The sequence below is a fragment of the Chiloscyllium plagiosum genome, unplaced genomic scaffold, assembly GCF_037043375.1.
Source record: "Chiloscyllium plagiosum isolate Xiang-an unplaced genomic scaffold, Cpla_swu_hap1 HiC_scaffold_27, whole genome shotgun sequence".
Lineage (NCBI taxonomy): Eukaryota > Metazoa > Chordata > Chondrichthyes > Orectolobiformes > Hemiscylliidae > Chiloscyllium > Chiloscyllium plagiosum.
The window spans coordinates 74938896-74951887 of NW_028270165.1; the positions used below are offsets into that span (position 1 = coordinate 74938896).

The window sequence follows — 12992 nt, forward strand, 5'->3', positions numbered from 1 at the left end:
ACTCCCCTCTCTAACTCTCTCTCCCTTTGCCCCCCCACTCCCCTCTCTAACTCTCTCTCTCTGTGCCCCCCCCACCCCCCTCACTAACTCTCTCTCTCTGTGCCCCCCACTCCCCTCACTAACTCTCTCTCTGTGCCCCCCCACACCCCTCAGTAACTCACTCTCTCTACTGTGCCCCGCCTACTCCCCTCACTAACTCTCTCTCTCTGTGCCCCCCCCACTTCCCTCACGAACTCTCTCTCTGTGCCCCCCCACTCCCCTCACTAACTCTCTCTCTCTCTGTGCCCCCCCACACCCCTCACTAACTCTCTCTCTCTGTGCCCCCCCACTCCTCTTACTAACTCTCTCTCTCTGTGCCCCCCACTCCCCTCACTAACTCTCTCACTCTCTCTGTACCTTCCCACTTCCCTAACTCTCTCTCTCTGTGTCCCCCCACTCCCCTCACTAACTCTCTCTGTGCCCCCCCACTCCCCTAACTCTCTCTCTCTGTGCCCCCACCACTCCCCTCACTAACTCTCTCTCTGTGCCCCCCCCCACTCCCCTCACTAACTCTCTCGCTCTCTCTGTCTCTGTCCCCTCCCACTCCCCTCACTAACTCTCTCTCTATGTGCCCTCCCACTCCCCTCACTAACTCTCTCTCTCTCTGCCCCCCCACTCCCCTCACTAACTCTCTCTCCCTGTGCCCCCACACTCCCCTCACTAACTCTCTCTCTCTGTGCCCCCACACTCCCCTCACTAACTCTCTCTCTCTGCCCCCCCACTCCCCTCACTAACTCTCTCTCCCTGTGCCCCCACACTCCCCTCACTAACTCTCTCTCCCTGTGCCCCCACACTCCCCTCACTAACTCTCTCTGTGCCCCCACACTCTCCTCACTAACTCTCTCTCTCTGTGCCCCCCCACTCCCCTAACTCTCTCTCTCTGTGCCCCCACACTCCCCTCACTAACTCTCTCTCCCTTTGCCCCCCCCACTCCCCTCACTAACTCTCTCTCTCTCTCTGTGCCCCCCCCACTCCCCTCACTAACTCTCTCTCCCTGTGCCCCCACACTCCCCTCACTAACTCTCTCTGTGCCCCCACACTCTCCTCACTAACTCTCTCTCTCTGTGCCCCCCCACTCCCCTAACTCTCTCTCTGTGCCAATACACTCCCCTCACTAACTCTCTCTGTGCTTCCCCACTCCCCTCACTAACTCTCTCTCCCTGTGCTCCCCCACTCCCCTCACTAACTCTCTCTCTGTGCCCCCCCCACTCCCCTCACTAACTCTATCTGTGTCCACCCCACTCCCCTCAATAACTCTCTCTCTGTGCCCCCACACTCCCCTCACTAACTCTCTGTGCTCCCCCACTCCCCTCACTAACACTCTCTCTCTCTGTGCCCCCCCAATCCCCTAACTCTCTCTCTCTGTGCCCCCACACTCCCCTCACTAACTCTCTCTCTCTCTGTGTCCCCCCCACTCCCCTCACTAACGCTCTCTCCCTGTGCCCCCCCACTCCCCTCAGTAACTCTCTCTCTCTCTCTGTGTCCCCCCACTCTACTCACTAACTCTCTCTCTCTGTGTCCCCCCACTTCCCTCACTAACTCTATCTCTGTGTCCACCCCACTCCCCACACTGACTCTCTCTCTGTGCTCCCCCACTCCCCTCACTAACTCTCTCTCTGTGCCCACCCACTCCCCTAACTCTCTCTCTCTGTGCCCCCACACTCCCCTCACTAACTCTCTGTGCTCCCCCACTCCCCTCACTAACACTCTCTCTCTCTCTCTGTGCCCCCCCACTCCACTAACTCTCTCTCCCTGTGCCCCCACACTCCCCTCACTAACTCTCTCTCTCTGTGCCCCCACACTCCCCTCACTAACTCTTTCTCTGTGCCCCCCCACTCCCCTCACTAACTCTCTCTGTGCCCCCACACTCCCCTCACTAACTCTCTCTCTCTCTGTCCCCCCCACTCCCCTCACTAACTCTCTCTGTGCCCCCACACTCCCCTCACTAACTCTCTCTCTCTCTGTCCCCCCCACTCCTCTCACTAACTCTCTCTCTCTCTCTGTGCACCCCCCACTCCCCTCACTAACTCTCTCTCTCTCTCTGTGCCCCCCTACCCCGGAGCAGTGTTGGCAGCGCAGCAGGTTCTCTCCCTGGAGCAGAGCGAGCTGTACGGGAGGATCACCATCCGGCCAGGCCCTAACTTCGAGAAGGGCTGGTGAGGCTGGTCGCCCCGGTAATGGGGGGATGGAGAGGGTTGGTGGGGAGAAGCAGAGGCAGAGGACATTCGGCCCTTCTGAGACAGCCTGGTCCCTGCAGCCTCCCAGCAGTTGGACAGGCGATCTCGAGCGAGACCTGGCCCGGGTGGGGGCGTGGGCAGGAATCCGAGGGAGCTCTCCCTTCCCAGGGAAGGAGACGGCGCATGGAACAGGCTATTCAGCCCATCCTGAAGCCCCTACCTCCCCTCAGCTCTCTTCTGCCCCTCCTCTGGTCCTTACCTTCCTCCATACCTTCCAAACGTTACGATCGTATGGAGGGGGAGATGGTCCAGTGCTGTCTGTTGCTCGAGGGTATCAGCACGGCTGGGGCCAAATGGCCTTCGCCTGCTCCTCCTCCTCCTGCACACCTATCCCCTCCCTCCATCCCCAGCCTGCTCCTCTCCCTCTCTCTGCACCCCAGAATATTCCTGTGGTATTCGACTGGGGACTCCACACCTCCCTACCCCCCCCCCCACCCCAACACTGTGATTAAGTGGGAGCAAAAGAGGCCACTCAGCCCCTCTATTCTGCCCCGCGCCCCCACCCAGGAGAATGGGGTTGGGGAACCCGTTGGCCGCCGTTCAAGGGGCAGGAGCGGACCCGAAGGGTCGAATGTCCTCGTCTTTCCCCGCTCCCGTGTCTCGCTGCAAGCGATGTCAAAGAAAAGAACCGCAGAGGCCGGAATCCCAAGTCGACGTAGCGAGGAGTTGGTGCCAGTGTTGGACTGGGGTGGACACAGTTACAAATCACACGACACCAGGTTATAGTCCAACAGGTTTAATTGGAAGCACTAGCTTTCGGAGCGACGCTCCTTCATCAGGTGATTGCGGAGAATAAGATCGTAGGACACAGAGTTTATAGCAAAAGTTTACAGCGTGATGTAACTGGGATTATATATTGAAAAAGACCTGGATTGTTTGTTAGGTCTCTCATCTTTTAGAATGGCCTTGTTAGTTTCTCTTCTTTCAAACGTAAATCGCAAAACTTTATTTTTAAAAGTTAGATTCTCGAGTGCACTTTAACAATTGGTGTCATGTTGGCCCAGATAAGGTATTGAAGGTGCTAGCTGCCCTGTGCGCGGCTGTCTGTTGGACTCTAACCTGGTGTGGTGTGATTTTTAACTCAGTCCCAGGAGGTAGAGAGATGCCTGGCTTGCTGTGTTCTTCCGACCTCCCTGCCGCCCCCCCTCCCGGATCTTGCCGTCTCCAAACAAGAGGCTGCCTCATCTGATTGTGGTCTCTTTCATCACCCCCTCCTCTCCCCTCGACTCCCTCCTCGACGGGAACCCTCTCTCTAACCTCAGCCTTGAATATGTTTCGTGAGACAGCCCCCTCCCTCCCTCACTCTCCTTGTAAGGGAATTCCTCCTCCTCTCCCTCTGCAACGGGAGAGACCCCCCTCCCCTTTCATTGTTAAACTGACTCGCCATACCCCAGGAGGGGGCAGGAAAATGCCAAAAAGCATCATCTGGGAGGAGGAAATTTGCCCTTGTCCCTGTCGTATTTTTAAACAGTGTTATCCCGCAGCTCTGCGTCTCCGCCACCACCAACCCCTTCCACGAGGGGGAACAGTCATCCCCACCCTCTCAAGCTATGACTGTCTACATCAGGCCACTTCTCAACTCTCCTGAACCCCAAGGAGCACACGTTTCATCTGCTCGGCCCCTCCTCTTCAGAAAAAAAACTCCCTCTGTCCGAAAAGAGTGAACACTGTCCCACCCAGTCCCCAATGGGGAATCAGGGAACGCTGTCCCACCCAGTCCCCAATGGGGAATCAGGGAACGCTGTCCCACCCCAGTCCCCAATGGGGAATCAGGGAACCCTATCCCACCCAGTCCCCAATGGGGAATCAGGGAACGCTGTCCCACCCAGTCCCCAATGGGGAATCAGGGAACGCTGTCCCACCCAGTCCCCAATGGGGAACAGGGAACACTATCCTACCCAGTCCCCAATGGGGAATCAGGGAACGCTGTCCCACCCAGTCCCCAATGGGAATCAGGGAACGCTGTCCCACCCAGTCCCCAATGGGGAATCAGGGAACGCTGTCCCACCCATTCCCCAATGGGGAAACAGTGAACGCTGTCCCACCCAGTCCCCAATGGGAATCAGGGAACGCTGTCCCCCCCAGTCCCCAATGGGGAATCAGGGAACCCTGTCCCACCCAGTCCCCAATGGGAATCAGGGAACGCTGTCCCACCCAGTCCCCAATGGGAATCAGGGAACGCTGTCCCACCCAGTCCCCAATGGGAAACAGGGAACGCTGTCCCACCCAGTCCCCAATGGGAAACAGTGAACGCTGTCCCACCCAGTCCCCAATGGGGAATCAGGGAACGCTGTCCCACCCAGTCCCCAATGGGGAATCAGGGAACGCTGTCCCACCCCAGTCCCCAATGGGGAATCAGGGAACCCTATCCCACCCAGTCCCCAATGGGGAATCAGGGAACGCTGTCCCACCCAGTCCCCAATGGGGAATCAGGGAACCCTGTCCCACCCAGTCCCCAATGGGAATCAGGGAACGTTGTCCCACCCAGTCCCCAATGGGAATCAGGGAACGTTGTCCCACCCAGTCCCCAATGGGGAATCAGGGAACGCTGTCCCACCCAGTCCCCAATGGGGAATCAGGGAACCCTGTCCCACCCAGTCCCCAATGGGAATCAGGGAACGTTGTCCCACCCAGTCCCCAATGGGAATCAGGGAACGTTGTCCCACCCAGTCCCCAATGGGGAATCAGGGAACGTTGTCCCACCCAGTCCCCAATGGGGAATCAGGGAACCCTGTCCCACCCAGTCCCCAATGGGAATCAGGGAACGCTGTCCCACCCAGTCCCCAATGGGGAATCAGGGAACGTTGTCCCACCTAGTCCCCAATGGGAATCAGGGAACGCTGTCCCACCCAGTCCCCAATGGGGAAACAGGGAACCCTGTCCCACCCAGTCCCCAATGGGAAACCGTGAACACTGCCCCACTGCGGAGGTGTGGGTTGAGTTGATCTTCCCCGTGGTCCCACTGCACTCCTCCCAAGTTGGGCGGAAGCGAACCACTCTTTCTCGCGCTCTCTGAAATGGGGCGACAGGCCAGGGAAGGGGCTCTCCCGTTCTGCTAAGTCGGTGGCGGTTTTGGGTGAACGCGACGCCCCCTTCCTCCGGCTGCCTGTACTGCAGCGCCATTCCCTCCCATCCGTTCGCTGGGCGTCCCCCTCCCATGTTACTTTGGGGCGCTCAGAGGGAAAGTATTGTGGGTAGGGAGGGAGGTTCTGTTAGCTCAGTCAGTTACGCCACACTCTCCTGGGACCGGTTCTCACAATCAGCTGAGGTCACCTCCTCAGCCTCTTCACCCCCCCACCCCCCACCTCCCCATTGCCTGAGGTGTAGTGACCCGTGGGAACCATGAACCTGCCCTCCAAGATCTCTGTTCAGCGACACTCCCCAGGACATCAACATGTTTTAAGTCCTGCCCTGATTTGCCTCTCCAAAATAGAGAGATAGAGAGAGCCAGTCTCTCTTCCCCCAACCCCACCCCCCCCCCCCGTCCCTCAGCACCAAGCAGTCCCATGATCCTCTGGGACTGTGGCCATCTTGACATTGAGCTCTTGCATGGGCGACTTTCTTTATTCACTCGCGGGATGTGGAGGTCGCCGGCTGGGGGCCCAGCATTCATTCACCACTCCCGTCCCTATTTGCGCCCCCCCACCACTTGAGAAGGTGGGGGTGAGCTGCCTTCTTAGCCATGTGCTGTGGGTAGACCCACGATGCCCCTCAGGGAGGGGGAATCCCAGGATTCTGACCCAGGAAGGAATGACAGATATATTTCCGAGTTGGGACTGGGAGTGGCTCCTGGGCAGGTGGGGGTAGTTTGCAGGGGGTTGCTGTTCCCATGTATCTGCTGTCCGTTGTCCTCGATGGTAGAGTGGCGTGTGGTTTTGGGAAGGTGCTGTCTAAGGAGCCCCCCCTCAGTGCAGTAGATTCCCTCAGCAGATTCCCCAGCTATCTGAAGGTCCCAGTAACAGCAAGAAAGAGGAATGGTGAGAGGTGGAGATTTTAAATTGGTGCACATTAACACGTCTTAAACCAGATGCTGAGTGTGGTGTGCGACAGGTTTTATTGTAAAGAGGTGTCTGTGTTCTTTTTAAAATTCCTGTGGTTCCAGTCTCTGTTATTGCTAGGATTAACTTTGACCAGTTTGCATCCAGTTAATATTTTCATTGCTGATCTGTATTCCTATTTAAACTAAATAAATAATTTATTTATAAAGGAGCTTCTGGCACTGTTTGTGTTTAATCGGACTGTTCATTGTGAATTTGGGAGAGTGTTTGTCACTGTTTGTCATTTCTAGACCGTTTTCCCCATCACCCTCTCTGTCAGAGAGGCTCTGTCTGTGTATGTTTGTCTTTCCCGTCAGTTTCCCTTGTGGCTTTCTCAGTCTCTTTCATGATTAACACCGAAAAAAGGATCTCCAGCCCATTGCGTCTGTCGGTTCAAAATAATCACCTAACTCTTCTAATCATGTTCTGCTGTTGCTGAGTCTCTCTCTTTGCATTTTGGAAAGACAGATCAGAGCAGGACTTACAATGTTCAGGTCCTGGGGAGTGTTGCTGAACAAAGAGACCTTGGAGTGCAGGTTCATTGCTCCTTGAAAGTGGAGTCACAAGTAGATAGGATAGTGAAGAAGACATTTGGTATGCTTTCCTTTATTGGTCAGAGTATTGAGTACAGGAGTTGGGAGGTCATGTTGCAGCTGTACAGGACATTGGTTAGGCCACTGTTGGAATATTGCGTGCTATTCTGGTCTCCTTCCCATCGGAAGGATGTTGTGAAACGTGAAAGGGTTCAGAAAAGATTTACAAGGATGTTGCCAGGGTTGGAGGGTTTGAGCTACAGGGAGATGCTGAACACACTGTTTTCTCTGGAGCGTTGGGAGGCTGAAGGGTGACCTTAGAGGTTTATAAAATCATGAGGGGAATTGGATAGGATGAATAGACAAAGGTCTTTCCCGTGGTGTAGGGGAGCCCAGAACTAGAGGGGAAAGATATAAAAGAGACCCAAGGGGCAACTTTTTCACGCAGACTTTGGTGCATGTACGGAATGAGCTGCCAGAGGAAGTGGTGGAGGCTGGTACAATTGCAACATTTAAAAGGCATCTGGAGAGGGACATGAATGGGAAGGGTTTGGAGGGCTATGAGCTGGGTGCTGGCAAATGGGACTGGATTAGGTTAGGGACATCTGGGTTGGCATGGACAAGTTGGACTGAAGGGTCTGTTTCCATGATGTATGACTCTATGGCAAGTACCTGTGAACACCACCCCCTGCAATTTCTCCTCCTAGCCACTCACCCTAACCCCCACTCCCCCAATTGCCATTTCTTCCTGAAATTGTTCCCTGTACTCTTCCACAATCGGACTGTGTGAAACTGTCTGTGAGCTAGGGATTTATTCCTTGAAACCTCAGAGAGTGTGGTCTATGGGACCACTGGCAGAATGTCATCTCCCTGGGAAAAAGACAAGGACCTGGTGTTGTGTTCTTTGTCTGAACCATGGAGTCGAAGCCCAACCATGAAAGGTGCTCCGGCCTGTGTTCACCACCGGGAGGTGGGGGAAGAGGGGTGCCGGGGAGGTAGTAAACCCCAGATCACATCACAGGTACCACAACAAGTAAAGTTTAAGAGTAAAGAGGCAAGTTCAGGAGTAAATAACGTCCTCTTTTATTCAGTCGCTGTCGAGGCCGGAGTTTGTTGCCCTGCCCTGAAATGCCAGTGTGACCGCTCAGCCGCTGTCGGAGGTATCACGGACTTCGGCAGATGAGCTGGCTCCCGGGGACAGCTTTCTCTCTCTCCCGGGACAGCAGCGAGAGTTTCCCAGCAGCAGCTTTCAGACACAGGGCCTCTCCTCAGGTTTCTCCTTGTCGGGCTTTGGGTCTGTCATGGACTGAATAAAAAACCCCACTTGGGTAGGCTTTACTTCCTCCACTATGGCCTGTTCTGAAAGAGAAACAGAGTCAGCAGGAGGCGTGCACGTAGACAGACACGCACACACAGACTTGTACACACTGCCACAGGCACGTACAGACACGCATGCACATAGACACACGGACGCATGCACATGCAGACAGAGTCATAGAGATGTACAGCATGGAAACAGACCCTTCGGTCCAACCCGTCCATGCCGACCCAGATATTCCGAACCTAATCTAGACCCATTTGTGAGCACTTGGCCCATATCCCTCCAAACCCTTCCTATTCATGTCCCCATCCAGATGCCTCTTAAATGTTTCAGGTGTACCAGCCTCCACCACATCCTCTGGCAGCTCATTCCATACACGTACCACCCTCTGTATGAAAAAGTTGCCCCTTAAGTCTCTTTTATATCTTCCCCTCTCACCCTAAACCTATGCCTCTAGTTCTGGACTCCCCAACCCCAGGGAAAAGACTTTGTCTATTTATCCTATCCATGCCCCTCATAATTTTGTAAACCTCTATAAGGTCACCCCTCAGCCTCCGATGCTCCAGGGAAAACAGCCCCAGCCTGTTCAGCCTCGCCCTATAGCTCAAATCCTCCAACCCTGGCAACATCCTTGTAAATCTTTTCTGAACCCTTTCAAGTTTTACAACATCCTTCCGATAGGAAGGAGACCAGAATTGCACGCTATATTCCAACAGTGGCCTAACCAATGTCCTGTACAGCTACAACATGACCTCCCAACTCCTGTACTCAATACTCTGACCAATAAAGGACAGCATACCAAACGCCTTCTTCACTATCCTATCCACCTGCGGCTCCACTTTCAAGGAGCTATGAACCTGCACTCCAAGGTCTCTTTGTTCAGCAACACTCCCTAGGACCTTACCATTAAGTGTATAAGTCCTGCTAAGATTTGCTTTCCCAAAATGCAGCACCTCGCATTTATCTGAATTAAACTCCATCTGCCACTTCTCAGCCCATTGGCCCATCTGGTCCAGATCCTGTTGTAATCTGAGGTAACCCTCTTTGCTGTCCACTACACCTCCAATTTTGGTGTCATCTGTAAACTTATTGACTATACCTCTTATGTTCACATCCAAATCATTTATATAAATGCTGAAAAGTAGTGGACCCAGCACTGATCCTTGTGGCACTCCACTGGTCACAGGGCTCCAGTCTGAAAAACAACCCTCCACCACCACCCTCTGTCTTCTACCTTTGAGCCAGTTCTGTATCCAACATCCATGCACACATACAGAAGCAGACACACGCACACAGATCGCAGACGGGCACACATACAGACGCAGGCACATCCATGCACACATGCAGACGCAGGCACATCCATGCACACATGCAGACGCAGGCACATCCATGCACACATGCAGACGCAGGCACATCCATGCACCCATGCAGACGCAGGCACATCCATGCAGACGCAGGCACATCCATGCAGACGCAGGCACATCCATGCACATCCATGCAGACGCAGGCACATCCATGCAGACGCAGGCACATCCATGCACATCCATGCAGACGCAGGCACATCCATGCAGACGCAGGCACATCCATGCGCACACATGCAGACGCAGGCACATCCATGCGCACACATGCAGACGCAGGCACATCCATGCGCACACATGCAGACGCAGGCACATCCATGCGCACACATGCAGACGCAGGCACATCCATGCGCACACATGCAGACGCAGGCACATCCATGCGCACACATGCAGACGCAGGCACATCCATGCGCACACATGCAGACGCAGGCACATCCATGTGCACACATGCAGACGCAGGCACATCCATGTGCACACATGCAGACGCAGGCACATCCATGCAGACGCAGGCACATCCATGCGTACACATGCAGACGCAGGCACATCCATGTGCACACATGCAGACGCAGGCACATCCATGCAGACGCAGGCACATCCATGCGCACACATGCAGACGCAGGCACATCCATGCGCACACATGCAGACGCAGGCACATCCATGCGCACACATGCAGACGCAGGCACATCCATGCGCACACATGCAGACGCAGGCACATCCATGCGCACACATGCAGACGCAGGCACATCCATGCACACATGCAGACGCAGGCACATCCATGCAGACGCAGGCACATCCATGCAGACGCAGGCACATCCATGCAGACGCAGGCACATCCATGCAGACGCAGGCACATCCATGCACACATGCAGACACATGCACACATGCAGACGCAGGCACATCCATGCACCCATGCAGACGCAGGCACATCCATGCAGACGCAGGCACATCCATGCAGACGCAGGCACATCCATGCACACATGCAGACACAGGCACATCCATGCACCCATGCAGACGCAGGCACATCCATGCACACATGCAGACGCAGGCACATCCATGCACCCATGCAGACGCAGGCACATCCATGCACACATGCAGACACAGGCACATCCATGCAGACGCAGGCACATCCATGCACACATGCAGACGCAGGCACATCCATGCAGACGCAGGCACATCCATGCACACATGCAGACGCAGGCACATCCATGCACACATGCAGACGCAGGCACATCCATGCAGACGCAGGCACATCCATGCACACATGCAGACGCAGGCACATCCATGCACACATGCAGACGCAGGCACATCCATGCAGACGCAGGCACATCCATGCGCACACATGCAGACGCAGGCACATCCATGCACACATGCAGACGCAGGCACATCCATGCACACATGCAGACGCAGGCACATCCATGCACACATGCAGACGCAGGCACATCCATGCAGACGCAGGCACATCCATGCACACATGCAGACGCAGGCACATCCATGCACACATGCAGACGCAGGCACATACACAGACAGATGCATGCACACATGCAGGCAGACAGACACGAACAGATACACACAGGTATGCGGACTCACAAAGCCACCGAGAGGGAAACGCCGCCGGTCACTGTAGTCGCCCCCTTCCCCCAGCTCTTACCGGCCGTGCCTGCTGACCTCCTGGCCAGCCTCTTCCTGCTGATCCAGGGACTGAGCTCCAGGCGGCTGCGGTACACGCCCCCGCCGTCGCCGTCGCCGCCGTCCCCTCCCTCGCTGGCGTAGCGGATCTGCTGCAGGGCGCCGCTGGCGGGCTCCCGGAGCAGCAGCAGCACCTCGGCGCTCCAGCGGCAGCTCTCCCGGGGCGGCGCGGGCGCGGGCGCGGGCCCGAGCCCGGGCGCGGCCCCGCTCAGGACGCGCCGGCGCTCCCGCTGCAGCCGCTGCACGCTCTCCCTCAGCTCCTCGCGCTGCACCCCCAGCCCCCGGAGCGCGAGCGCCAGGCCCCGGGCCACGCCCCCCGGCCACGCGTCCACGGCACTCCCCATCTCCACCCACGGGAGGAGGGGGGGATGTGTGGGAAATCAAGAGGCGGAAAGACGGTTTAAAAATCCGAGCCCTCTATTTTATTTGACCCCGGTCCTCTCCCGAAGCCCTTTAAATACTTGGCTCTCCCTCTGTCTGTGGGCCGTGACATTTCACACCCCCGCTCTGGAAGCTCACTTAGCGCCTGCTCACCCCCCCCCCCAACCCCGCTAATGGGCGAGGCTGATGGATTGACACACACACAGACACATTGCTGATGTAGCAAGTCGCAACATTCCAGGGGCACGTGACCGCACGCGCTGAGCTCAGCTCTCACTCGCCCCCCCGCTCTCACTCGCCCCCCCCCCCGCTCTCACTCGCCCCCCCCCGCTCTCACTCGCCTCCCCCCCGCTCTCACTCGCCTCCCCCCCCCCGCTCTCACTCGCCCCCCCCCGCTCTCACTCGCCCCCCCCCCCGCTCTCACTCGCCCCCCCCGCTCTCACTCGCCCCCCCCGCTCTCACTCGCCCCCCCGCTCTCAGTCGCCCCCCCCCGCTCTCACTCGCCCCCCCCTCACTCGCCCCCCCCCGCTCTCACTCGCCCCCCCCCACTCTCACTCGCCCCCCCCCGCTCTCACTCGCCCCCCTCCCGCTCTCACTCGCCCCCCCCACTCTCACTCGCCCCCCCCCCACTCTCACTCGCCCCCCCCCGCTCTCACTCGCCCCCCCCCCGCTCTCACTCGCCCCCCCCGCTCTCACTCGCCCCCCCCGCTCTCACTCGCCCCCCTCCCGCTCTCACTCGCCCCCCCCGCTCTCACTCGCCCCCCTCCCGCTCTCACTCGCCCCCCCCCGCTCTCACTCGCCCCCCTCCCGCTCTCACTCGCCCCCCCACTCTCACTCGCCCCCCCCACTCTCACTTGCCCCCCCCCACTCTCACTCGCCCCCCCCACTCTCACTCGCCCCCCCCGCTCTCACTCGCCCCCCTCCCGCTCTCACTCGCCCCCCCCACTCTCACTCGCCCCCCCCACTCTCACTCGCCCCCCCCCACTCTCACTCGCCCCACCCCCCCGCTCTCACTCGCCCCCCCCGCTCACACTCGCCCCCCCCGCTCTCACTCGCCCCCCCCCGCTCTCACTCGCCCCCCCCACTCTCACTCGCCCCCCCCACTCTCACTCGCCCCCCCCCCCACTCTCACTCCCCCCCCCCCCCCCACTCTCACTCGCCCCCCCCCCTGCTCTCACTCGCCCCCCCCCCCTGCTCTCTGCAGGACAGTGCGTGCAATGAGGTTAGACCCCCTGCAGCGTGGAAACAGGCCCTTCAATCCCAACAAGCCCACACCGACCCTCCGAAGAGCAACCCAACCCGGACCCATTCCCATCTCTCTCTGACGCATTATCCATAGTTATCCAACTATGCAACACAACTTAAAATAAAAATCACGCACAACACCGAGATATCGTCCA

At 57.5% G+C, this 12992-nt stretch overlaps 1 protein-coding gene across 3 annotated transcripts; it reads right to left on the minus strand.

Annotated features, from left to right (window-relative positions):
- Positions 1-7905: 7905 nt before the first annotated feature.
- On the minus strand, positions 7906-11634 carry LOC148144584 (uncharacterized). 3 transcript variants are annotated; one of them, XM_087974894.1, is made up of 2 exons: positions 11113-11634; positions 7906-8205 (listed from the first exon to the last, which is right to left on the minus strand). In XM_087974894.1, the coding sequence occupies exons 1-2, from the start codon at positions 11553-11555 to the stop codon at positions 8115-8117; spliced, it is 534 nt and encodes a 177-aa protein (XP_087831020.1). In that variant the 5' UTR covers positions 11556-11634; the 3' UTR covers positions 7906-8114. The 3 variants fall into 3 exon arrangements, with proteins under 3 accessions (XP_087831020.1, XP_087831022.1, XP_087831021.1); XM_087974896.1 differs by having other exon boundaries at positions 7906-8200; positions 11174-11602; XM_087974895.1 differs by having other exon boundaries at positions 11174-11570.
- Positions 11635-12992: the final 1358 nt, after the last annotated feature.

Bases quoted from the DNA above. Each gene is read 5' to 3' on its own strand.
- LOC148144584 (XM_087974894.1), bottom strand. From the start codon at position 11,555: ATGGGGAGTGCCGTGGACGCGTGGCCGGGGGGCGTGGCCCGGGGCCTG. The intron at 8,206-11,112 runs GTGAGTCCGCAT...TTTCTCTTTCAG, and splicing joins GTTTCCCTCTCGGTGGCTTT to AACAGGCCATAGTGGAGGAA.